Source organism: Protopterus annectens, chromosome 2.part0 (genome assembly GCF_019279795.1).
Source record: "Protopterus annectens isolate FY-2018-M chromosome 2.part0, PAN1.0, whole genome shotgun sequence".
Taxonomy (NCBI): Eukaryota; Metazoa; Chordata; order Ceratodontiformes; family Protopteridae; genus Protopterus; species Protopterus annectens.
Window position 1 is genome coordinate 93,398,750 of NC_056728.1, and position 27,500 is coordinate 93,426,249.

A 27,500-nucleotide genomic window follows, 5' to 3' on the forward strand; every position below is an offset into this window, starting at 1 on the left:
TTCACAATAATTGAAAATCCTCGTAGTAGAACCATAATATCAACAAGCCTTATCGTAAAATGAAATGAATTTTGAATAAAAGTAGGAAAAGTAATTCCCAGAATGTTAGAAACCTTGTTACTGAAATAAACAAACAACTCAGGTCCTGATGCTAAAATAGCTACCTAAACCAAAGACTGTCACAATGCATTTTCATGTTTGTAATCTCAAAAACACAATGCAACAATGCAGTGAGCTGATTGTGAACGGTGTTACCTACACTGAGGCTGAAGATATAGCTAACCTACTTGCCAATAAATTTAGCTCTAAATTTACCACTCTCTTCTCTGTCTTTCTCAAAAGATATACCTGAAATTAGCTCTCCTCAAGCTATCACAGAAGACCAAGTCCTAAAAGTGCTAGTTAGAGCAGCATTGACGGGTCCTGACAATATCCTAACTACACTGTTCATTCTCACAGGTTTTGTACCAAGTGAATGGAGAACAGCCATAGTCATTCCTCTTCATAAGTGAGGAACTTCCATTGACCCAGGTAATTACAGACCCATAAGTCTGACCAGCCTCATATACAAAGCCATGGAAAAGAGTTCTCATTGAATTAATCAATCAGGACATAAGGAACCTCCAAACACTAGACATATCTCAGTTTGGATTCATCAAGGGCAGGGAATGCTTACCTGGTGAATTTTTTGAAAAGGTCAGTAAAGCAGTGGATGAAGGCAAAACCATACACACCACATACCATGATCTGGCCAAAGGTTTTGGCACAATTTCCCACTCAAGCATAGTAAAAAATCTAAATACAATGGGAATAAGCCTCTATGTCACCCACTGAATTGCCAACTGGTTCACAGATAGGCCGTAGATAATCAAAATAAGAGAAGTTGCCTCCACAAAGAGACCAGTCACTAGTGAAGTCTTCCACAGTTCTTTGCATTGATCTTTCCTGTTTGGCATTCATTTTTCTGAAGTAAAAGCCAATACCAAAGGGCTCTGGCTGACTATGTCTGCAGAGGACTGCAAGCTAGGAACAGTCATTGAATCTCCAAATGACTTAGCTATCCTACAGGAAGGTTTGTCTCAAATAAATAACTGGTGTCAAAGTCATAGACTGCAACGAAATGCCAAAAAATGCATTATTGTATCCTTTGTGAAGTTATCTATCCGAGGGACCTACCATATTAACAAAATGACCGTAACAGCTGAACCAGTTGTTCTGGCTGTGGGAACTTATGTGTACAGTGACCTAACTTTTGACCAACATGTCTCTATTGTTGTAAAAAGTCCTTCTATACAAGGCATTCTCTGACCCAATACAGATTGATTTACTGCACATCAGCAAGTCAAATATCATCAGAAATACTCAGCCTAGGGATCTAAAACTCTTCTACAACATCAAGAGAAAGGCTTGAAGGGACAGGTATATCTCGCAGAAGATACTGCTGCTCTAGAACAGATTCCCCATCCACTTAAAACAAATTTCATCCTTGCCCATCAGCAATGTCATCAGAAATACTCAGTATCCACTTAAAACAAATTTCATCCCATTCAGCAAGTCAAATGTCATCAGAAATACTCGGTCTAGGGATCTAAACCTTTTCTACAACATCAAGAGAAAGGTTTGTAGGGACAGGTATATCTCACAGAAGATACTGCAGCTCAAGAACAGATATCCCCCTCTACTTAAAACAAATTTCATCCCTGTCTATATTCAAGCGCAACTTGGATATATGGATGGGAAACAGAAAATTTACCCCAAGACTGCCCACTGTACTAATAAAGGACAGAGGTAGCTCCTAAATGGTTTATCTCATGCACGGGTCATCTCAAATTACTTACAGTATGATCACAGTTAATTTCATTAGGGGTACTATATAATTATCAACCATGGGATGGGTAAAGTCAATCTCTGACCAAATGAGATAGGTTAATTTGAAGACAAAAAGTGATATTGTCTAGGTTTAAAATGGCCTGCAAGGGCAGATAACCTAGTACTTACCTTTGAACCTATGATAACGGACTACAGTATTCACACATTTCAGAACAATGAGATTTTAAACATATGACCTCTAGTCCCAACTGTCCACAGTCTAACGATTAAGTTGAGAGAACAATACACTTTAAAAAATCATACAATGTTAACAGCAACTGTTACTTGTACTCACAATTAGCTTTACTGAAATATAGAAATATTTCACTGTGAGGTACAGGTGTATATCCAGCTCTGTTATTGAAGGGTTACAGATTAAGGACTAAAATTTCTACATATACAATTTTATTAACACCTGAGAATTAAAACTGAGTACTATACAGGCTGTAGCAAAATTGATCCATATAAAAGTTAAGAACAGTTTGAATCCCACTACTGCCAACCAAATGTCACCGTGGATATGTGAAGGACAGAGGCTGTGGTCCATGGACCTACTCCACTACCCACAAATAGGTCTGACGGTCCCCATAGGGATGGTTCTTTGAGACAACCACTGCCACACATCAGCTTAAAGTAGAAAAGATACAAACAAATCTGATTTCCTGACCAAATCACCAAACACAACATTTTCTCAAGAACATATCCTGATCGTGTACATCTGCCCTGAGTATGGGCTCCAAGCATCCACACCTAGTACATGATTGTGCAATGATTACTTTGGCCTAGCACCCCAGGCTCCTTTCCTCACCACTCTTGCAGTGAACTTAGTGTCTTCAGTGCCCATTATCCATAGTTAACTGGCTTTCAAATTATTGCTTCGCATACACACACACACACACACACACACACACACACACACACACACACACACACAATAACAAAGTTAGATTTAAAAAAAAATATTGATGCTTACCTCTGGAAAAGGAGGCAAATTAATGGCTATCTTTAATAATAGCCTACTTCCTATCAATGTAAAATCATAACTGATAGTGTATGTCCATAGAGCGGAGGAGATGCTCTCTCAATTATATATTCTGGAAAGAATATTGGAAGATCAGTTGACTGGATGAGACAGTCTTTACAGAACCTTTTGACATAAATGGGGGATTTACACAGATCAGATATGAGGGACGGACAGAAAGTGGGTGCAACTTTGAGATTTTCCTGGTCAAGGTAACTACCAGGAGAAGTAATGTCATCTAAAAAATTGTTTCAAATCAGGAGGAGCTGCAAATTCAGAGGTAGAGGGGTGGTAAAATAAGTTTTTGTAACATGAAATACAAGTCCTGTGGCAGTATAGAGTCCCATACAAGTGGTATAATAGAAAAGGGCACTTTACAAACTGTAATTGATATCAGAGAAGATCATTATAAGCCAGCATGTTAACTAGAAATGGCTGTTAGATGTTGTTAGATGAGGAATAACACAGCTCAGAATCAACAATCTTCAGAATGCTGAGGTGCAGGGGGTAAATTAATAAACATCCAGGCACATTGAATCATCTAGCCCTTATAGCAACCCCCCCCCCCCCCAAGCAGACTGCTAGCATGGTAGTGGATAATAAAATGGACTCCATGAGGCAAGCTTTTGAGCGCAATCATCTTACGTTAGTGCTTTCATGGTCTGGCAATTTGAGTTTAGTGTGACATAAGGTATGATATCTCGGATCCTTGGACTCCAAGTGTCCATTGTAGCACCTAGAAAGTTGTGTTTGGTGTAACATATGATTGATATCTAGAACTGTTGTGCCCAGAATGTTCAAGCAGGGCACCCTCTGCCAGAGTCTGGCATTGGGCACTTTCTGGATGACTGCTGACATAAGACACAGAGTCTTAAGACAGATAAGACCTGAGTTACTGCTGTAGTTTGTTGTGATGGAGAATTTGGATTGAACGCATAGTAACCCCTACTGCAAGGTGTGCCTTGCAAAGAACAGTCTCCAAACTGTAGTTAATGAATATGAACAGTGGTACAGTATGGTCTGTGACTTTGCAAGGTTCATTGTAATATCAAGACAGTAGAACATTCTTATTAACGACTCCTTTGCTATGGTCAAAACCTAAAATGTAGAAGTAGGCAACAGTCATATAAATTATAGAACATCTTGTGTCCCTGCAGGCTCTGATGAACCGTTTTTATGGACATGTATTTAATAAATACACTGGGGCTTGAAGTTAGTCTGAATGGAAGTAATCAAAAATAGTAATGACTGGCTGCTTCTTGGAAGCAGAGATAGCTTCTTGACTTCTTGGCTTTCTTAATGTGGAGATATATACATAAAACGTACATAAAATATTTCAAGCACTGACATAAATGCCCTTCTAGCTTGCCAAATATACCAAAACACTTGTTCCCATAATAAGTGTCCAGCCTGTTCTGAAAAATATCTAAGCTAGTACTTGCTTTAATGTAATTTGGTAGTCTGTTCCATGCATCAGCTACTCTGTCAGAGAACCAATTAGTACACTTCTCATTCCTATAGAATCTTCTACATAGGTTATCTGATGATTCTCTAGTACTTTTAGATAACCCAAACTTTCCCAGAAGTAGTTGTCTCTAAATGCCCTATATACCTGAATAAGATCTCCGCTTAGATATCTGTAAGAGACACTGTACAAGTTCCGATATGTTAGTCTTTCATAATAACTTAAATTTTATATCCATTGATGCCCTTAGTATATTTCCCCCTGTACTTGTTCCAGTTCACTCATGCTTGTTTTCTTACTAGGGTTTCCATATTGTTATTCCATACTCACATTTGGATCTAATGTAACTAACAAACAATGACTTCATTATTTTTGATTTCCTAGACTTTATAAATATTTTTATACAACCTATAGTTCTATAACTATCATTAACCAATTGGTTGATATGATTAGAAAAACTCATAGCTGAATCTACCCATATACCCAGGTCCTTAAATGAGTCTACAGTTTCAATCACTGTGTGATGTATTAAATAGTCACCTTTCAATGTATGTCTCCCATATCTCATATGCTTAGTTTTTGATGTATTTATCAGCATATTATTCTCCTGTGCCCACATGGTCAATTTAGTCAAGTTATTTTGCAGACATGTCTTATCTGTAACACATGTAATCAGTTTATCCAATTTCAGGTTGTCTGCATATAGACTGTAGAACACCTCAGATGAAAAGGTTAGGTCTGAAAGGTACAATCTAAACAAGTAAGAGCCTAGGACAGAGCACTGTGGGACACCCTGACTGTAACCAAGGATATCACCTGTCCAGTTGCTGTATGATGCTTGCCATGTCCTATTTGTAAGCCATGCAACTATCCATCTTATCAAGAGTATATCAATACCTAGTTGTACTAATTTATTGATCAGTGTTTTGTGTCAAATGTTGAAGTTAAATCTATATAAATTACATCACAACACAATTTTTCATTCATAGCTGTTATTACATTGTTATAGAACATCATGGTACAGGTGGTAATAGATCTGTTTTCAATATATGCATGCTGATATATGGTTTCAAGTCTCAACTCTCAACCTATCAATTTCTGACAATAACTTATCCAACATTACCTTCTCCATTATTTTTCTACAACATGAAAGTAGACTTAAGGATCTGTATGTCTCTGGGTTTGTCCTACTCCCCTTTCCCTTAAAGATAGGTTTAATAAGTGCATGTCTCCAGTCTTGAGGAATCTCTCCATATTTATATGACCTAGTGAATAATAGATATAATGGTTCTGTAAGTTCTTCCTGAAGTGTTCTCAGGTCATTGTCACTAATTCCATTTCCTCCCTGTGCTTTGTTTGGCTCTAGTTTGCGCAGTTCTTTTTCAATATATTTGAATTTGATTCCAGTATCTGGGGTTACCTGGATGTCACTAAGACAACTTATCACCTTTTGTGGAGCCAAACTGTTTTGCACAAGATTTTTTAAATATATCTATAATCTGTTGTGTCTGGGAATAAATTTTAGAATCTGCACGCAGTTTATCAGTTTGTGTGTCTTTACTCCTTCCATATCTTGTGTATCTATAAAAAGGTTTCCTATTATGCTCACTATCTTTATATAAATTTTTTTCAAATATTTCTTGTTCTTGTCTCACGCTATGCTTAATCTGTTTGTCCAGCTTGTTTATTTCAGTTTTCAAAGTTGTAGTTTGACCTCTCTTCTATTTCTTATATTTTTTTGTGTGTCACCTTAATCAGATATCTTGTTCTTATGGAGATATATCTCCCTGATGTTGTATGCCTAGATCCTGATTTTAAACATTTTTTGAGTTTTGCACTCAAACAATTTCTCTTTCAAAACGTTCCACATTCTATCTGCAGTTTTTCCACTGAACACCTCACTCCAGTTAATTATACACAGTGACTGTTTTGTTTCCATATAATCTGTAATTAACCTTCTGTGCATTGGCTTAGATTTCAGTTTGGCAGAATTATCTAGCAACAAATTAACCTTTATAACCCCATGATCACTGCACATCAGTGGTGGTAAAACTTGACTTGAAGTTACAGTAATTTCTTTGGGAACACAATGTCTAGTATGTTCTGTTCCCTGGTAGGTTTCTTTTACAATCTGAAGCAATTGTTGTTCCTGAATAGACACTGTGAATAATTTCCTTACTATGGTTGTTGAATCAATAGCATTTCAGTCTGTTTCCAGTAAATTTAAGTCCCCAGCTAATATTATTCTTCCCTCCTGTGTTTCATGCAAGAAATGTATGAATTCCTCTAGGTCATCTAGTCTTGACTTTGGTGGTCTAAACACTCCAACAATTGTTATATGTTCCAGTGTTCTCTTTATTGTCACAGTTACACTGTCTATAGTATTGGTGTTATCACTGAGCAAGTAATAATCATAGGTTCATAGGTAGGTAGTAGGCTATCGGCCGAAGGGCCTACGTAAGCCTAGCCAGCAAGGTACCATAGCTTACGACACCCAAGAAAGTTATTTTCCTGTGCCACTGTCCAGCAGTGATCCCCGGGGTGTATTTCCTATTTCCCATCCACTCATCACAGGTCTCATAGCTATCTTTAATCCCTATCATAACACCTCCACCTGATTTTTTGTTAGAATGTCTGTTACAGTAAAACATTTACACCCTAACAGAACTGGCTTCCAGTCATTGTCCTTTAACCATGTTTCACAAACAATAACAACATCAATCTTGTGGTAACATAGCAAATTTTCCAATAAAAAAAAAACTTTATTATTAATGCTCCTAGCATTAACAACCATCAGATATGCATCAAATGTTGCTATCTGTGAACTGTTAAATTTTTAACCTGGCAGAAATCCTGCCTCGCAGTTGTCAAATATTGTAAAATATCTGCTGCAAAAATTCTCTTCCCTGATCTAGACAAATATACACCATCCTGTCTGAACCCATGTGCGCCCAAAATTAGACTCAGATGCTCTACATATTTCCATTTTTTAAAACAGGACATTTTTTCCATGTAGGTATTTACCCAAAATGTCTTTTCATTCACAGTGACCTGACTATCCTTTCTATAGGTGATCTGTGAAAAATACATTTTAACACCAGTTTAAGCTATACTGTCTAAGAGGGCTGCCAGTTCCCTACTGAGTCAGAAAATCCTTGTGGGTGACATCATTTGTACCAACATGAATAAAACCAGAGCCATATCTCCTTACATTAAGGCATTCCAAGGCCTATCTCACATCTTGTATTTTTGCTACTGGCAAGCATAACACTTTTTGATGTTCATTATCATCTCTGCAAATATAAGTATCAGTTCCTATAGTAATTGAATCTACCATTACAAGAATATATTTGCTGGCCAGCTATGAATAATTTTCAGCTTCTAATACAGTAATATCTGCTCTATCAATTGTTATGAAAGCTAGATCTTCATCACCATTAGTCTTATTAATCCCACTGTTTTCATTGTGTATTAAATTCTCATCTTGCTGGTATTGTAAATCCACAGCTTCCACATTCAGTTTGGATTTCTTCCTTTTCACCTGCCCATTGCCCCTTTTTTCTGCCTTCTCCATTGCAAAAATTATGCCTTTTTCTGTAGACTGAAGGTTTTCTGATAGAACAGTATCATCATTCCCTGTATCCTGTGTGTGAAATAACAAAGCAGTGTCCTTTTTGCTACATATTCTCATTCCTTTACAGTCATTAGTCAGTTTCTTTTTCTTCCTTGTTATTTGTTGTGAACTTAATCCTTTCTATCTTCTTTTTTGTTTCCTTCTAAACAAACTGGATCCTCTGATTGCTGAATATTTGCATCCAGAATTCCAAAGTTGTCAGGGCATCATCTTGTTTCATAGGGGTTGAATGATCTTTGCAGAAAATAGATGCATCATTTCCTAAATATGTTCTATTTGTTCTATGCCTAAAATTATTTGGTTCATCAGTCCAGTCATTAATATATAAAACAACAGTTCTCCAAGCCATGCCAGTTGCACAAGTGCAATCATCAGCATTAAATCTAGATTTACTGCTAACAATGGTAAGCAAATCATCTAACTTTAGACATAAGGAACACAGATCACCAGTGTTATCAGCTGTTACCTTTAAATATGCATGTATTACACTGTACAAGATATTTGTGCATTAGCAAATTGTTAATTGCATACTCATTTAAGGAATCCATATTCAGCTTCAAATGAATAAAATATTGTAAAAGAAAAGAATAACCAAAATCAGTGACTGCAGAATTCAAAGAGAACTTAAATCAACTTCTATGACAAAAAAATCATACAAGCAATATACAACTAAATACTAACGTTAAGTACAGTAAAGTTGTTCTGACCATACAAGTTCTACAATTCAGACAAAAGTTGCAATTCACTATTGCTTGGAGTCACACTTCTTTTTAACAGCAAAGATAAATAAATCGCAAACCAAGATAAGATTGTTTAGATATGCTCAGGATTTTCCTCTCTGCAGTCTGTGTAAATTTATGGCTGTCTAGGCCACATGGGGGTAGCTAGCGATTGCCTGTTTAAAATCTGACCCTTTCTAACAACCAACAGTGAAATTAAAGGTAAAACAACAAAATATTCAAGTAAATCTTTTTAACAAGCAGTCCCTTCCTACCTACAAACAGTGAAAAACGGTGATAACAAATACAATATAAATTCAATAAAACTTCTCTTACCAGTCAACTCCACAGTAAATCACAAACCAAGATAGGATTGTTTACATATGTTCAGGATTTTCATCTCTGCAGTCTGTGTAAATTTATAGCTGTCTAGGCACTGTGAATGTCCACCTCTATTTTCCTTTCGAAATATATGGAAGGACTTAATGCACCAGGATCATGCAAAACGTTTCTTTGGAGATAAAAGTATTTAGGTTGAAATCTTTAGCATTTTTAGCACAAAAAAAACCCTGAAATAAAATCCGAGCCATTTCCAATCTGGTCGTGATTCTTATATGAGTCTATTTGCAAGAAGGCTGACCATCTCCCTATTTGTAAAGACTTTCTGATGGAGTGAGTTCAAGTGAATAGATGGTGAAAAGGGTTCACTTTTAAAAAGAATCCTGCATTCTTTGAACATATGTGTCCTTATCCACCTGTCTTTTGCGTTGAACTCCCATCTGCCTCCAGAGTAGGGCATTTCAGCAAGTTTTCAAGACTGCTGCTATGTGCTTGTTAACCAGCATGTAGTAATACTAGATATCATGGTTCTGAATTATAAGAAACTTGAATCATCAGGCTGGTCATATTAAGAGAAGTTTTTCCTTCATGGGCTGATCCAGTAACCCTTTGTTGTATTATGCATTTCATCAGTGATGTCATAGTCAAAAGCCACCATATGCATTATATAAGTAAAGGTGACAAACATGCCCATATAGATATGTACACCCCCTTCATTAGACTGTCCATTTCTCTGGATTCCTTACATGTGGGATGAACAACAGTGCTAAGGGAAGACAAAACCTTTTTAAGGGCTGCTGCATAGACACGGGGTATCAATCTTGTGAGTATCTGGTCACATTTACCCCTTTTCTTGGGGGGTGAAAGCTGTGAACAGCTTTCTTAGGGACTAAGACCACTGTGTCATAGTTCTTCCAAACCACCTTGGTGGTATTGTTGAAGATGTGAAATAAAGGAGATACTACCTAGTTGGATTTCTGGATAGACCCATAGGCCTTCTAAAGTCTACTCTGCAGGGTGGATTCCGGGTCAGGTGTGTACCCCCTTTCTGTCACATTATTTCTAAGTAGTCTCCAATCAGGGGTGAGGGTCATCTGGGGATATGCTAGAGAGTCAGCCTCAACCTCATTGTCAGCATCTCAATGGCAGACATAAGAGTGACTACACCCTTTCGGACCAGATGATGTTGAACAGGTCACAGAACTAAGACATCAGGATAGAACATTTTGACAGAGGAGCAGCTGACATTGAGATTGAAATATGTGTTGTCAAGAGGAACTACTGTAAGATGCTTCCTTGTTCAATTCTGATGAGTTAATAAGTTGCATCAAAGCTTATAAGTGATGTATAATGTTTGCAACCAAAAATATGTTAATATGGTTTGTTTTCATTTATATAAATGTATGGCTGCCTGTATCATAATTGATAATTTAATAAAGATATTTCTTGTTTAAAAAATGCTGAGAAACTCAGCATTGAAAAACACAAGACCAGGAATATTAGGTCTGACATCAACTCCAAAAGAGCCAATATAGACATTACCTGGTATCAGCAGAGAGAATACTATACTGGTACCAGGAGTGATGGCATCAACAGAACTCACATCAGGGTAATACCCAATGTCAGAAACAATTATGCAAATCCATATGTTGCAAAACTGATACTGCAGATGTTTGGTATTGATACAGACCCCAACATAAGGACTGAAATCATTAGGTTTGAGTTTAGCATTTTACTGGCATGTAATATGTGCAGAAATTGTTGTAACAAAGCTTCCTTGGATGACATAAAATATTGCTAGAAATTCTATACTTCTAATTGATGGTCTAAGGGAAAGGGTACCAGAGTGCCTCATCTGAGTCTTTAAAAGGACCTCTGCCAATCCATCATAATGAATGTCAGGGAGAGCAGAGGATGGGGCAGCTATGGGCACAGGAGACTTTGAGCATCTTGGGGCAGAGGGAAATACTCCTGTCCAACCATGTTTCAGATAAAAGAGACAGTTTTGCCAGTACAACTAATGGAGTTATCTATGCAGTTTCATGTGAGGTATTAGAAAATTTGGCAAAGTGTTTTGCACTGGTTCACTCATAATTCCTGAACTAGATAGGAGAGACCCGGCTAACTAAGTTATTAGGAAGAGGCTTGATTGTCTTTGGGCAGGATAATGAACCTGATAAATATTTTGATTTTCTTTCCCTTAGAGGGAAACAGAAGAAGAAGAAAAAGGAAAAAAAAAAAGTTTTCCTGGTGTATTAGGCTGATAAAGGTTGATCAGTTAAACTTCTATTTTGTTCTGCTTTGTAATGTGGATTTTAGAATTCTTGGTTAATATCATATATGTGTATGTAACCTGAATTTCTAAGGCAGCATAAGCAAATGGTGTGTTTGCCATGAAGAGAAAGTTTCCTGCCACAAGCAAAGCAATAGAATGAGCATTCCATTTTAACAGTTTGAGTAGGCCTAAGCTCAAAACAGTAAAGGAGTTTCTTGAAAAGCACATTCCAAAAAAAGGGAAAAATCCTAAAAAATGGAAAAAGGTTTCAAAAAGCATAAAACAGAAGTAAAAGAAAGTTACCACATCTAAAATCTTTTTACTCATAAAAACTGTTCAAAACAGGAAAATAATTTCCTGAAAAGCACATTAAAAAAACTGGAAAAATTCCAGAAACTGGAAAAAGGTTTCAAAAAGTATAAAGCCAAGGTAAAAGAAAGTGAAACAAATCTAAAATCTTTTCAGTCTCAAAAATATAATTTTTCTGGGAAATGATCAAAAGACAACCAGAAGACATTTCCTCACCTAAACATGAGTATATCAATGAAGTTCAGGAAAAGCATGGCATTGTACTTCATTGTGGGAAAGGGAGAGGGTACTTTTCAATAATTTTTTACTTGCTGAGCAGTCCTAATGCCTGCCAGGCTTGATCCTACTTTTATAGATGATGGAACTATCTAAAAAAAATATAGAGGAAGTATTAACTTTCAATCATAAAACAATACATTTAAAACATGCATGCTTTCTTTATATGTCCCCAGCTGGGAAGCTAGTAAATTCAATCAGTCTGTACCACTTAATTGAATCTCACATTGTTGAGCACCTTTTCATTGAATACCTTTTAATCAAACTCACAAATAGGCGAACAAACTTTTCATCAAATTTTCCCTAGGGCAAAACAACAGTAGGCCACCCTAGTGACCATGGAAAAAAAACATAAAACTTAAACCCTACCCAGGTGGGTGCTGCAACCCTCACACACCCCAATGTGGGGGTTGCTCCCCCCACATCCCCCCTAACTAAATATACCAACTCCAAGATCACACTACAGTGGGGAAAAGAGCAAATTCCATATGGGGTCAACCATTGTTTTGTCCTAGGAAAAATATATAAAATATTTAATATAAAAATATACAAATATTTTGATACAGCTTATCTATCTTTCTCATACCCCAGTTGTCCTTTGTTAACTGTCTCTGGACCCTTTTTATTCTTTCTTATTCTTGAATATCATACCATGCTTCCATATTAAATATCAGTAGAACTACTCTCACATGCAATTATTACAAAATGGCTAGCACCTTTCTGGATATGTGGAGCATGTTTAACGAAAAACAGAAATAAGCTTGGATAAAATCTATAACCTAAATTTATACACAAGAGGTATAGTCTGAGAAACAATGTATTATGAACTGCATGTATTGGTTTATTTCATTAGCAGTTGACAAATACATACTGAATTACTGTTTAAAAACAAATGTGATTTAAAATCAGTATGTCTCAGTATTTATAATGTTATTAATGAGATATGAGATAAAGGAGTTAGAGCTTTTAAAAGAAAAAAGAACATTAATGTAAAGATATATTAAGTGCATTGCAACTTTAATTTATTTATAACATTTGTTTACCAGGAAAGTCCGACTTGGAATGAAGCCAATTTTCAGTGGAGGCCTGGGGAAAAATGCCCTAGATGCATGTCTTGTAACATGGGAGGAAACTGGAGTACTTGGAGAAAACCCACACAAATGCAGGGAGAATATACAGACTCCACACAGAAGGCACACCAGCTGAGAATCAAACTGGAGAACCTCTTGCTGGGAGGTGACAATGCTACTGCTGCACTACTGAGCTGTCCATTGTTAATGGACTTAATGGACTTAATTTGGAGAAAATATACATGTAAATTCTTAAATAGTGTATTTTATAAACCACATACAATAGATATAATCAGAAAAATAAAAGCAGTTGTGTATGCTGAAGATGTAAAAATATAGATCCAGATTGGGAGCATATTTTTGTTGAATGCAGAAAAGCAAATATGAGCATTTCGTCAAGCATTATGAACAAACAATTTTAAATTTACAAAAAAAAAAAAGATTTTATATAAAATTCCAGTACCAGCAGGTGTAAATTATAATAATTATTCCCTTTTTGGACAACATTAGCTGCAGCAAGAAAACCAATAAAAAACTGGTTAAAAAGAAACCAAACCCAAATTTGCAGAATTTCTATTGCTCCTTCAGGCAGTCCATGATAAAGAAATTGGAATAATAAAATGGAAAAATAAATCAGCAGAAAAAAATGACAAATTCTCACCAAAAGTAACACCAGTTTTGGAAATGTATAATAATCATACAGCATCAATTGAATAAATGAAGGATTTTATACAGAATAAATGTTATTCTTATGAAGAACATGTATATAATGCATTTTATCCATCACTCTAATTATAATGCCATGCATCTCTTGTGTTTACCCCCAAGCTGATATGAAAATAGATCCAGTGGCATCAGTGCTCTACCCTTTTTAATAAATTCAAAATAAATAAAATAAAATGTACATACAGTAAATTGTTATTCTGCATCTTACTATATGTATACTATTGTACTAATTATTCTATTTTCCTTATGTTTCTGTGAAGCTTTTCTCCCCAGGCCTCCACTGGCCCAGTCAGACTTTCTTGGTAAACAAACGCAAATGAATAAATAAACTGTTATTTATTAGTTCAATAGTTAGTCAAATGAGTTTTTGTAAAAAATGATTGCATTATCATCTTATACAGTAATTGCAATCAGTACTACAAATTCTACCATACAATTTCTTCCAAATATGGATAATGTTTTTTTTCTTTTTTTTTTTTTTTGTCCTTTTGATGTTGTATCCAATAAAAAGATGCTAGTGCTATGTTTAAAGAATGCAGGGTTGCACCACTAATTGGAAAGAATGGCACAATTTATTTTATGTTCCATTTGATTTGTTACATTTATGATGCTATATAAAATTAGTGTATGAATTCTTGCTATAATTGTGTTTAAGGATTCTGAACCATTATATATTTTTTTCTTTTTCAGTTTTTTAAAAGTAATAAAATTATTTAAATATTATATTTAAGATGCTATATAACTGCATATTGTTATATATGGTTGTGTTAAGGATTCTGATAAATTATTTTTGTTTGTTTTGTTTTATTATGTATCTTCATTAAATTCTCAATGTCATGAATTTCAGTTTTAGAAATTTTAAATAAAAACATGCGTGTCCATCATAAGCATGTACTTTGGGGTCTTTAATATTAATCATAACTTGAACCAGCTGAACCAGATGAAACCTTACTTTAATATCTCATTAATAGGGCAAGAGTATCTCTGATTTGGTTCTTGGCTAGGGTGCCTTTTGTGTTGAGTTTGCATGACCTCTGTGTTCATGTGGGTTTCCTCAGGGTGTTTTGGCTTCCTTACACATTACAAAAGCATGCTATAAGGTGGATCAGAGTCTGAATTGCCTGTAGATGTGAGTGTGTGCATGTGTGATATGGAAGAAAGACATGGCCGCCTACCTCTGTTTTCCCTTTGCCTTGACAACTCTGCAGTTAGTGGTAGCAGTCCATGGGAGTTACTCTATGAACTGGAGGTGGCACATAACAGAGTGAGAGAGAGAGAGCTCAGGAGTGCAGCACCAAATCTCACTGTACACACTTTCTGAAATCAGAGATGAATGTATATGATTTGTAGCAAAAGAAAATAAAATTGCCAGAAAGCATGGAAGACAGCTGTGTTCATATCCATCAAAGAATCCAATGGTTCAGGGTTTGATTCCCTGAGCCCCTAGTGCCTAACTGCATGATTCTGAGTAAGTCACTTCATCAGCAGCACTCCCAGGCTGAGTCTGAAAAAGGTCCATGGAGATCAGTGCTGTACCCTGGTCAACAAATTAAATAAAACTATATAATTCAGTACAAACAAATATTGAAAATAAATATCTGTTTGATGTTCCAAGATAATATTACGTAACTGCTAATCAAAACTTAAGTGACAAAGGGCCTGATTTCCAAAACACATGCTCACAGTGTAAGTAACTTCTTACACTGAGAGCAGGTGTTTTGGATTTTGGCTCATGGTGCAAGCATTTTTGTAGATCGGCCTTACACCAAACTAAGTCACTTATTGAGAGCAAGTCTTTCAGAATTGGGGTGGAAATGCCCTGACAGCAACTCTTTTGGAATATGGCCCAAAGTTTTATTCAGAAAAAATTAAATGTTTACTTTTTTTACTACTAAGGTCTGAGGTTTATCAGTATCTTTGCTGGTGTTAGGTGATAACTGAAATAATAGGCCCAATTCCAAAAGACTTCCCCTTAGCATTAGTGACCTACTCCAGTGTAACCGTACCCCAATTCCAAAAGGCTAGCTCTTGTTGTAAATTACTTACTTCCGTGTTAGTCTGCATTATATATGGCACTTACACTGAAGTAACTGACTTAGACTAAGACCATCTCTTTTGAAATCGGGCCTAATGTTTATTTCCTGTCTACACTTTATGCCTCATGCATTTTCTTTTCATTTTACTGTTAATGCATCCAAAAAGAGGAAAAACATCCATGTAGCATTAAGCACGAGTTACTTACTTTTAAAGTTTCTTTACCTCCAGTTTGAACAAAACAGATAATTGGAATCTTTCCACCATAATCTGAATCTGTAAATAATGTAAGAAAAAGAGATTTAACATATAAATACATCAACGTCATTCTAAGCATTCATATAGGCATTCATTGATTGTAACTGCACATGTATGCAAACATGCGCGCGCACACATACACTCACACACACCCACACACACACACACCCACACACCCACACACACACACACACACACACACACACACACACACACACACACACACACACACACACACATGTTCTATGTCTTTCTTTCATGGTAAGTCTAAAAAATGACATCTCTCATAACAAATTAGTTACTTCATGATGTTTGTTTACACAATGAACATGGGCAAACTGTTTTCTTCCACAGGGCAAATTAATAGGGAGGGGACATGGAGTAATATTAAGAAGAAAGGCACCTTCAGCTGTTATGCATAAATGAACATTAAGTACTTACCATAATGACAGATTAGGATGAATTGGTCCATTCTTGATAACATCTGCAAGACTTAACCTAACAGGTAATATGGCAAATCTGCACATACACTTTCCCAGGTAACCTTGGTTCCTCCCTCTCTTCCAGAATCTATCATAGTGCCATTCTTCTCCACATCCATTGTGAGCCATATGAAACAAAGAACAGCTTAATATTAGAGCATGATAGGTGAGAGAAGGGAGGAGTCCTGTATTACCAAGGATGCACCTGTTTATCCAGGTCTTGTTTTCAAGAAAATGGCGAGTCTTTGTACCTCATGTTTGTATCAAACCTATTACGTGTAAATTTATAACATATTAACTGTTGAATGACTATAACGTGTACTTAACTGTAAAAGCTCTTCAAAGGTTTTATTTTACTTTCTTGCAATACCTTTGTCTGTGTATTGTTATAATACTTATTTTCTATGCATTACTGTAGCATTTTATATTGTGCCAACTGGTATGGGTCTTGGACAAAAAGGGTGTGCCAACCAGACCACTTATCCTGTCAAACCGAAATAAAATAAATAACTCATCATTATGGTAAGTATACAGTTTTCATACCTGGTATGAGAAGGTGTATCCTAACTAACAAAGCGCCAAGCTAATCCTTCTAGACAGTCCATTTTATCGACTCATAGGCTCATCGATTGGTACTAGGCTAACTGCCCCTGCAGGCCATTTTAAGCCTAGCCAATTACCCCACATGAGAATCAAACACCTGCACCTTTCTGTAAGGTAAACACCTTAACCATTATGCCAACATCCCACTTACACCCTTTATAACTGTGGTAAAAACAACACCAAGACGAAAATGCAGGTGGATCCAAAATAATTATTTACAATGTCCGCAACTTGGGCTGGCTCCAAAACAGTTCAATAGCCACGTAGCAGTGTAAACAATTAATTTTATTCCAAAGTTACAACACAAAACCCATGATGAAAGTCACAATATAATTAAGTTAAGAGCTTTCTCCTGGGACCAATCCCAGGCTTCCTCAGAACCTTTGAAAGGAAGCAACAGTGTGCTTAAATACCACCACGTAACAACATGTGACTCCCTAAACAATAAATCTTAAAACCATCCAAATACTTTAAAAACAATGTCAAAAAATATTGAAATATATGTTAAGCAAACCATGTTGTAAAACATGTCATTAACGTAATGTTAATGTTATCTAAATCATATTGTAAAAAAATATATGTAAATAACTGTGACTGTTGAAAATAAAACTGAAAATGTATAATCAACAGTTGAATATAATCAGACAGTTAAAATACATAAAAATACATAACAGAGACCTGGAACACCTCTTATAATAAATTAAAAATGTTCTTATTCAGTACAAAATATTCCAATAATTAATACATTTCTTATAAAATGCACTTCATTAGAGTTAAATGGTTAAATAATTATTAAACTATTACTTAACCAAACCTATAATCATACATCCTTTATATTAAAAACAAGATTTAAAAACTAAGTTAAAACAAAAACAAAACTAAAGAGGTTGTCGCAAAAGCTACAACCTCGCAGATCTTAATTTGAGCACACTACTGATGCTGATATTATCATTTAACTCCAGGGTTCGACCCGTATTCAACTTCAATTGCCATAGCAACTCCCTATATTCTAATTTGGTCTCCCAACTCCCTCCCCTGGGGTCAACATCCACTTGCTCCAACACAAAAAACTTCAGCATCATATTAGGACATACCAGGGAATGTTTAAAAAAGGCATTAGTCTCTTTTCTTTTTTTAACATCATATAGATGTTCATAGACTCTCCTGTTTAAATGCCTTTCCGTCTTCCCAATATAAAAACTAAAACATATGACACACATTCCTAAATAAACCACCCTATTTGATTTACAATTAAAATATTGGGAGGGTTTAATGTGAAACTTTCTGGAAGGAATAAATAAGGAAGTCTTGTTAAACATAAAGGAACATTGGTGACAGGACCCGCAGCTGAAGGTGCCTTTCTTCTTAATATTACTCCATGTCCCCTCCCTATTACCTCTCTCCAAGTAATCTTTGAGGTTCAAATCCCTTTTTCTAACAAAACTAGGTTGAAGGGGAATGTATTCCGATATTTCCTCATTTGCTCGTAATACATGCCAATATTTTTTAATAACAGACTCAGTCTCATTTGATGACTCAGTGTAAGTGTGAACAAAAGCTCCTGTCTTGTAGTCCTTCTTGGGATTACCTATCTCAAAAGTGCTGTCCCCTTTCCCAATAATTGGATAATATTTATTTTCCCTGTTCTCAATTACCTCTTTAACTAGTTGATCAATAAGTTCTCCCGGATAACTCCTTTCCAAAAATACATTTTTAATAAAAGCCACTTCTTCCATGAATTCCTCAGAGCAACTTGTCATTCTAGAGGTCCTTATTATCTGCCCCTTTACAATTCCTTTTTTTTGGTACAACGGATGACCACTATCAAAGTGCAAGTACATGTTGGAAAAGGTCTTTTTACGAAACATTTTGGATTGGAAACAATTGTTTATCATGTCTTTGTATAAAGTAATGTCCAAATAATCTAACCTGTCCTCTCCAACATTAATGGTGAACTTTAAAAAGTCTGTTGTTTGATTAATATAAACAAAGAAGTTTTCCAATTCTTCCTTTGTTCCCTTCCATAACAAACAAATGTCATCTAAAAATCTAGTGTACTGTACTATATAATTTTTCCAATTTGTTTAAAAAATAAATCGTTTTTCCCAATAATATAGTACGCAATTAGCATAAAGGGGGGCACATGAGGCCCCCATGGCTACACCCTTTCTTTGATGATAATATTCCCCATTAAAATATAAAAATTATTTTTAAGGACTGTCTCAGTAAATTCTAACACTAGATTGATAGATTTATTATCCAAACCCGACTCACCAACCAAAATGTTGGAAAACCATTCCATCCCTTCTATGTGAGGAATACTTGGAAAAAGTTCTATAACATCCGCCGTGACCATCAATAATTCTCTGTGAAACAACCTTTTGTTGATCTTCCTCAAAAATTCCCAAGAGTCTTTACAAATATGTTGTATGGAATTCACAAAATTCTTAATAGTAGCGTCTATAAATATTGCTAAAGGTTCGGTCATCCCACCCGCCCCCGCAACAGCAGGCCTAAATTTCATGTTCTCAATACCCTTATGTGTCTTGGGTATGCCAAAGATAGTAGGTATTTTCGGCCTGTCCACCATCAAAAAATTATACATTTTTTCGTTAATGATACCTTGTAGCAAATGATCATATAAATAATATTTTATTTTAGCATAAGCTACATTAATTTCATTACATGAGACTGATTCGTATTGGTCCGTATCTTGTAATATGTTGTGCAAGTAAATCTCATAATAATTTTTGTACATCAAAACTACACCCCCCCTTTGTCCGGTTTCGTATATTAATTTATTATAAGAGGTGGTTCCAGGTCTCTTTTATGTACTTTTATGTATTTTAACTGTCTGATTATATTCAACTGTTGATTATACATTTTCAGTTTTATTTTCAACAGTCACAGTTATTTACATATATTTTTTTACAATACGATTTAGAAAACATTAACATTACGTTAATGACACGTTTTACAACATGGTTTGTTTAACATATATTTGAATATTTTTTGACATTGTTTTTAAAGTATTTGGATGGTTTTAAGATTTATTGTTTAGGAAGTCGCATGTTGTTATGTGGTGGTATTTAAGCACACTGTTGCTTCCTTTCAAAGGTTCTGAGGAAGCCAGGGATTGGTCCCAGGAGAAAGCGCTTAACTTAATTATATTGTGACTTTCATCGTGGGTTTTGTGTTGTAACTTTGGAATAAAATTAATTGTTTATACTGCTATGTAGCTATTGAACTGTTTTGGAGCCAGCCCAAGTTGCGGACATTGTAAATAATTATTTTCGATCCGCCTGCATTTTCGTCTTGGTGTTGTTTTTTGGATTTTATCCTTTTTGCTGTTCCTTTATAACTGTGGATCCAAAGAAGATGTGAATGTGAATATCACATCCAGCTTATAGGGCCTTGAGAAGGTATTCAAAGAAGTCTAGGCAGCTTCTGCACACATATTATTCTGAGGTGCTTTCCAGAATAAATCTATGAAGTACTGTATTGTCTCATAGAATGAACCTTTAGATTTGAAACAAGAAGCTTATTGTACTTGTCATAGCAAAACTGCATGCACTCTGTAAGCCATTATTTACTTTCAAGTATTTATTAAAGAAAAAGATAAAGAACTGTGAATCATTATTATAGCTCTAGATTTATAGAAATTAAATTTCAGTTCAAACTTTATACATTCAGTGAATATGATAATCTCTATGGTGGTAGAGTAGTAGGGAAAGAAAACTGGAAAGTGTGTACATTTGCTGAGATTAAATTCTGTAGCAGCATTAAGCATAAAGAAATGATAAGTGCATAAGGAAACACTGTCTTTGTGAAAGATCACATAAAAGGTGAATCAATTGATTGGAATGCAACTCAGAAATTCTCCTGACTGAAGTAAAAACCACTAAGAAAGACTGTCTTTCAAGAAAGGAATTTTAATGCAGAAGAAGCTGTGGAATTAAAAGGAGGAAAAGATATCCCCCAGGATTCAGGAAAGTCGATTTTCCATGCAAGAACAGTGTAAGAGCTCCTGCATGAAAAATGACCGCAGAGCGATTCAGGATAGTGTCATTTTCACGTGCACGAGTGGCTCTACACTGTTCTAGCATGGAAAACCGTGCGGCACGCAGATCACCTCATTTGCTGGTGAAAACCATGCAAATGAGGTGATTTAGCAATTCACCAAGCTGCCAGGTCTCCATGCTAGAACAGTGTCAGTGCAGAAACGTATTCAGAAAATAACCGAGTACATTTCTGCAACTGACAAAATGGAGGCATGACAGCTCATGAAAAACCATGTATTATGTACATTAGACCTGCCAGTGGCCAAATATAAGGCCATTGGCATTAAAAATTGATTAATTATTATGAAAATTAAAACTTTTTTTTGTCCGATCCCAGGATTGTGCCAAAAATAAAAGAAAATGTGAAAACTCAATTTTAAGTTAATTCTGCATTTTGCCATTATAGTCAATGGCATGCAGAATGTAAACAATACCAGGAAGCACTGGTTTTCAAGGGGAAAGGGTTCATTTTACTGCAGTAACTAACAACCTACAGACTGGGATATGCAAACGAGGGAAGTTATACTGAATCACATATTTCTTCGAAGTGTCATCTTGTACCTAACAGTGTAGGTGCAGCAATACAACAGTGCAAGTCTAAGAGCTGAATGACTTCATAAGAGGGTGTGTCACACTTGCTGTAAGCTCATTGGAGCTCTGTGGCCTGTGTTTGCCCTTAGCTAAGTACAGCTAAGGAAGGGTGTGTGTCAGATGTGCCTGAGCAGTGTGTACATAGCCTAAATGGGTGTGCTCACCACGCACTGGGTTTTAAACATAAACAAAAAAAGAAAAAAAGAGGAAATGGCAGCACTGTTTACATTTCAGCACTGGGTATGCGCGACGTACCTCAGGGCTTAAATAGGGAGGAACTGGGAAGGGGAAACAGCAGTAGGAAGGCAATCAAGGAGAACTAGCATAGTTGGCAGGTGGAATGTATCAGAATCAGCCAATTACACATGCAGCAGCCTAGTACACTACTATAAACTATGCAAAAACCCTATAGAGTGGTTATTCCTACAAGCTCTACACCACTGGTAGGGTATTTTTAACTGGCAAAACTAACTAAAAATGTTAGAGGCTGCTGCTGCTTTACTCTATCAATATGTGCTAGAGACTGAGGGTGGTGAGGAGGAGAATGCTGACAACCAACCCAAAGTGAGGAGGAGGAGAAGTGTGTACAGACCCAGGGTACTCTACCAGGGCCTACATGAGCTGGAGATAGTGGACCACTATAGAGTGGACAGGGACATTCTACAGCAAATTGAGCTGTGCTGGCCACACCTCACACACAGAACTAACAGAGGGGAATCCATCCCAGTGGATACCAATTTATGTGTAGGCTTAAGAATATTAGCCACAGGTACCTTCCAAAGACCAACTGGGGATATCATGGGGGTTTCACAGGCATCAGCATCCAGGATATTCCACCAGTTCCTGGATGCCATAATACCACATGCCAATGAGCACATATATTTCCCCATCAGCCGTGAGGAGTTGACCAGAAGTATGCATCTCTTCCACCATATAGCAGAATACCATGAGGTAGTTGGTACTATAGACTGCACACACATCCACATCAAAGCACCACCCGGTGAGCTGGGTAGGGTCTACATAATGGTAGGCTCAAAGGACAAACCAACCAATGTAACCAGCACAGGTAACCAAAAACTAAGGGTAATGCTACTCAACGCCAGAAGTCTCAACCTCAAAATGCACACACTCAAGGCTCTCCTCAGCATGGAGAAAATCAATGTTTGTGCAGTGACGGAAACCTGGTTCAAGGCTCAAGAGAGCACCCCAGCACTGCCAGGTTACAATTCATATCATACCTTCCGGCCTCAGTTACTGGATTGCAGTACAAAGGGCAGAGGTGTATCCATATTCATCAAGGATACCCATATCTCCAGGTTAGTAGCGCAGCATGATGCCCCAGAGATCATCCATGTGCAACTATCAGCAGGCAAAACCACATTTCAAGTCATAGCCGGTTATAGATTGCCCACCATGTCCCAAGATGCTCACTCTGCATTCCTTGAGACATTGGAAAATATAAAGGTCCTACCCAACACCATAATCATGAGTGATTTCAACTGCCCTGGTATAGACTGGGCGAACTACCAATATTCCAACTCCTATGCTCAGCAATTCATAGAATTTATAAATTCAAGTGCCCTTGAACAACTAGTATGTTCCCCCACTAGAGGGGACAACATATTGGATTTAATCATCACAAATATGGGCGCCCATTGTACCACACCCGTTATCACCCCCTCCTTGGTCAGATCCGACCACAAACTGGTAACCCTGGACATCCTCACTCCTCCACCTCCCCCAATCAAAGAAACCATAGTCAAAAACCTTTCCAAAGCAAACTTCAAACTACTTGCATCCGAATTGGAAAGCTTCACTATTCCCTTGCAGGATAATGATATCCAGGATGTGGAATTGTGGAATCATACACCAAGGCACTCTATATGCATCTTCAAGACTGCAAGGACCGTGCTATCCCAAATAAAACCAAGACTCCTTCCTCAAGCAAGAAGAAACCAGTCTGGTGGACCCCGGCCATAAGCAAACTTTACAATAAAAGGAGGAGACTTATACAAAAAAAGGCCAAATCTCAAGTAGAAAAATCATCCCTGATCAGCATTAGTAAGAAATTGAGGGCCCTCATCAAGTCAACTAAAGCTAATTTTGAAAGGAAAGTTGCCAAGGATGCCAAGGATAACCATAAGGCCTTCTATGGCTACGTCAAAAACCTAAATGGCAATGCTCAGGTCTGTTCTGAGCTAGTACAAAATGGAACAAAATACACTGACCCTTCTGACATTGCCAACATCTTGGCTGACAGGTTCAATGCAAATTCCCCCCCCCCCCCCCCCCACACACACACACCACCTACAGGGCCTATTACCATTCTAGGGGATTGTGTAAGTCCAATTATTACTGATAAGTTGGTTAACAAGGCTCTATCTAAAGCTAAAAATACTGCCTCCATGCGACCAGATGGTGTCCCAGGCTGTACGTGAGCTCCAAAAGGAATTAACCCCGCATCTTAATACCCTGTTCAGTCTCAGCCTCTCCACAGGATATGTGCCCATAGAATGGCACACAGCAATGGTGGTCCCGCTACGCAAGGGTGGGGCCACAACTGACCCTGGGAACTACCGACCAATAAGCCTGACCAGTCTGATCTGTAAGGCTATGGAGCAAATCATTATGGAACTCATAAATAAATGGAGAGATTGGGAACCTCCAGTCACTGGACCCCACACAGTTCGGCTTCGTCAAGGGCAGATCATGCCTCCTGAACCTGGTGGATTTCTTTGAGACAGTTACTCAGGTTATAGATAAGGGAAAGGAGGTACACATGGCTTACCTTGACCTTGCTAAAGCATTTGACACCATTCTCCATTCAGGTATTATTGATAAGCTCACCAGCCTGGGCATAAACCCTTACGTCACAAGATGGATCGCAAACTGACTCTCAGACAGATCCCATAAAATAAGAGTAGCGGGATCTATGTCCGAATCCAGACCAGTAACGAGTGGTGTGCCTCAGGGCTCTGTCCTGGGGCCCCTCCTGTTTGGCATATACTTCTCAGAAGTACAGGCAAGCATGGAAGGGCTGTGGCTGACTAAGTTTGCGGGCGACTGCAAACTGGGTGCTATAATAGAGTCTCCGGCCAACATGGAGATCCTCCAGAAGGGCCTAAATGAGACTGATGTATGGTGTCAAAGCCATGGTCTCAAGCTAAATGCAAAAATGCGTAGTAATCCCTTTGGAAAAAACAGAGTACCCGCAAACTACAACATAGGAGGTAATCCCCTGAAATCTGAAGAAGAAATAAGGGATCTAGGGACCCAAGTAGATAGTCAGCTTTCCTTTGATAACCATGTTGCCAAAGTGGTTAGAAAATCCTTCTATGTGCCCCATCTGATCACGAAAGGGTTCGCATCAAGATCTAAGGATGCAATGGTGCCCCTCTACTCTTCCCTCATCAGACCCATTATTGAGTACAATGCACCATTTGGAATGTACCTGGCTAGACATCTCCAGCAGCTGGAGAGACCACAAAGGTACCTAACCAAGAGGATTACTGGCCTCAAACAGTTGCCCTATGCAGCACGATTGAAAAAGCTAAGACTTTTCTCTGTTGCATACCGCTTTCTCAGAGGCGATCTCTGTCTAACGTACAGAGCCATGTCCAACCCAGAATTGTTGAACATGCTCCATCTTAGCAAAACCAAATCTACTCGAGCTACACGCTCTAGGGATATAAACCTCAACACAACAATGAATAGAACATGCTGGAGGGATAGATTCCCTTTGCAGAGACTTCCCTTACTATGGAACAGGGTCCCGATCTACATAAGACAGAGCCCCTCACTATCACTCTTCAAGAGGAACCTTGATGAGTGGATGGGTAACAGAAAGTTCACACCGGGGATCACACCAACAGCACTACTGGATAGTGGCCAAGGGTACTAGCTGCTAGTACAAGGGTCCAGGGAACTACTAAAGGGGCGGTGAATACCGCACAACGTGGCTGGGCTAATATATGCCTTCGGGCAGATAGCCCAGTACCAACCTATGAACCTATGAACCTATAAACCACAAGGGCTTCTCATACATCAACTGCCAGGTAGTGTGCGATGCCCAGGGCATTATCATGAACGTGTGTGCTGAAACCCCTTGAAGCTATCATGACTCCCACATCTGGCATTGCTCACAGCTGTATCAGGAGTTTGCCAGGGGGGACATCCCATATGGCCATCTAGTAGGGGATGCAGGCTATGCACTGGAGCCGTGGCTGATGACACCCATCAGAAATGCACACACACCTGAACAAGAACACCATAATGAGCCACATGCACAAACCAGGATCATTGTACAATATGTGTTTGGGATGCTCAAGTTATGGTTCCACTGCCTTGACATATCCGGTGAAGCCTTGCAGTACTCTCCAGCTACATGTACACAAATGTTCAAAGTATGTGCCATGCTACACAATATGATCCTGCGGAAACAGCTGCAGCAGGAACAGCATGGAGCAGGGCCACACAGCCCCCCATCATTGTCAATGCCAGCACAGGTACAGAGGGACTCAGCATCTCATTGCACACACACTGGCACTGTAGGGATCCAGGGACTGATACCTCTCTCCGACTCACACATACAGTAAAAGTGATGCCAAACATGACACTACCTACAGGGAGTGTACTATGTGCATCTGAGATAGTCAGCTCTCCAGCACTGGCCCAGCAACAAGGTAAGTCATCCTTCCTATCAATTACTGAATGGAGTAGTATGTTCTGATAGCTGTATGTGTGATATGGATGCAAGCATGCAAGGGAATTGGGTGGCTGAATGGGATAGCAGCAGACAGCTGACAGCAATATGGGACAGCAGGAAATCCATAACAAATACTGGTGTCAACATACTAGGCAGTACTACACAAGGTGACAACCCCCACCACAGTACATGTGATGGCCCAAATAACTGTGGGTGTCAACAGGTCACACACATGGATGTCAGTGAGGGTCACATACCCACTAACAGCCTCACCCAGCAGGACAGGTGTAGATGACCATAAAGAAAGGCTGGTCTAAGACCCCCAAATGATGACAATGGTGAACAGCCCCCCTCCAGACCTACACAGACATACCACAACAGGTCTGGCAGTTACATGTTAGTTCTGAAGGTTAAGAAGTCTGAAACTGAAATTAATGCCATTAAAATGTAACATGGGTACTGTACTGATATGCCTCATTTCTGCATGATAGGTCACAATACAATATGAAATGGAAGCCAACAGAATAACTGAAATACCAGTACAGTCATTGCAAATGTTTAAAGTCTGCAGGTGTGCACCCCCCGCACAATCCCATGTAGAAATGCAGCAACATGTAAGTTTGAGGAGTAATATCACTGGAGCACAGATTGCCAGAGCTGCCTCAGTCTACATTGTTGCATGTGTACAATATGCAGGGGTCAGTGTGGTAAGTTTGTTGTGTGTTTAATATTGCCTGGAAGTAGTCAGCATGTGGGCTTGGATGGTTGTGTCTCAGTGGCCTAGGTACAGTACAGTGGTCAACAGGGCCATATTCCAACAACTGCAGTGCCAACCACACTGCTTCTCAGCTAATCCACGTCAGCAGTTGTACATACTGACTGCCCAGATGTCAATATCTGTCACCATCAGAAAGCTAGACATGCCACACATGGGTGCCCATACATAGAAACAGTACACAGGTGGAAGTAACGTACACGGAGTGCATATAAATAACTGTCAACTGCACACAACTTTGGAATTATACATAGAGGTTAGCATCACATTAGTTATCCCTCTAGTATG

General features: G+C 37.9%; 1 protein-coding gene across 1 annotated transcript in view; it reads right to left on the minus strand.

Annotated features, from left to right (window-relative positions):
* TRPM8 (transient receptor potential cation channel subfamily M member 8) overlaps positions 1-27,500 on the minus strand; it is an 820,991-nt gene that overhangs the window by 653,855 nt on the left and 139,636 nt on the right. Inside the window, 1 exon segment of the mRNA XM_044060289.1 lies at positions 15,946-16,013. Coding sequence (XP_043916224.1) covers positions 15,946-16,013 — 68 coding nt within the window.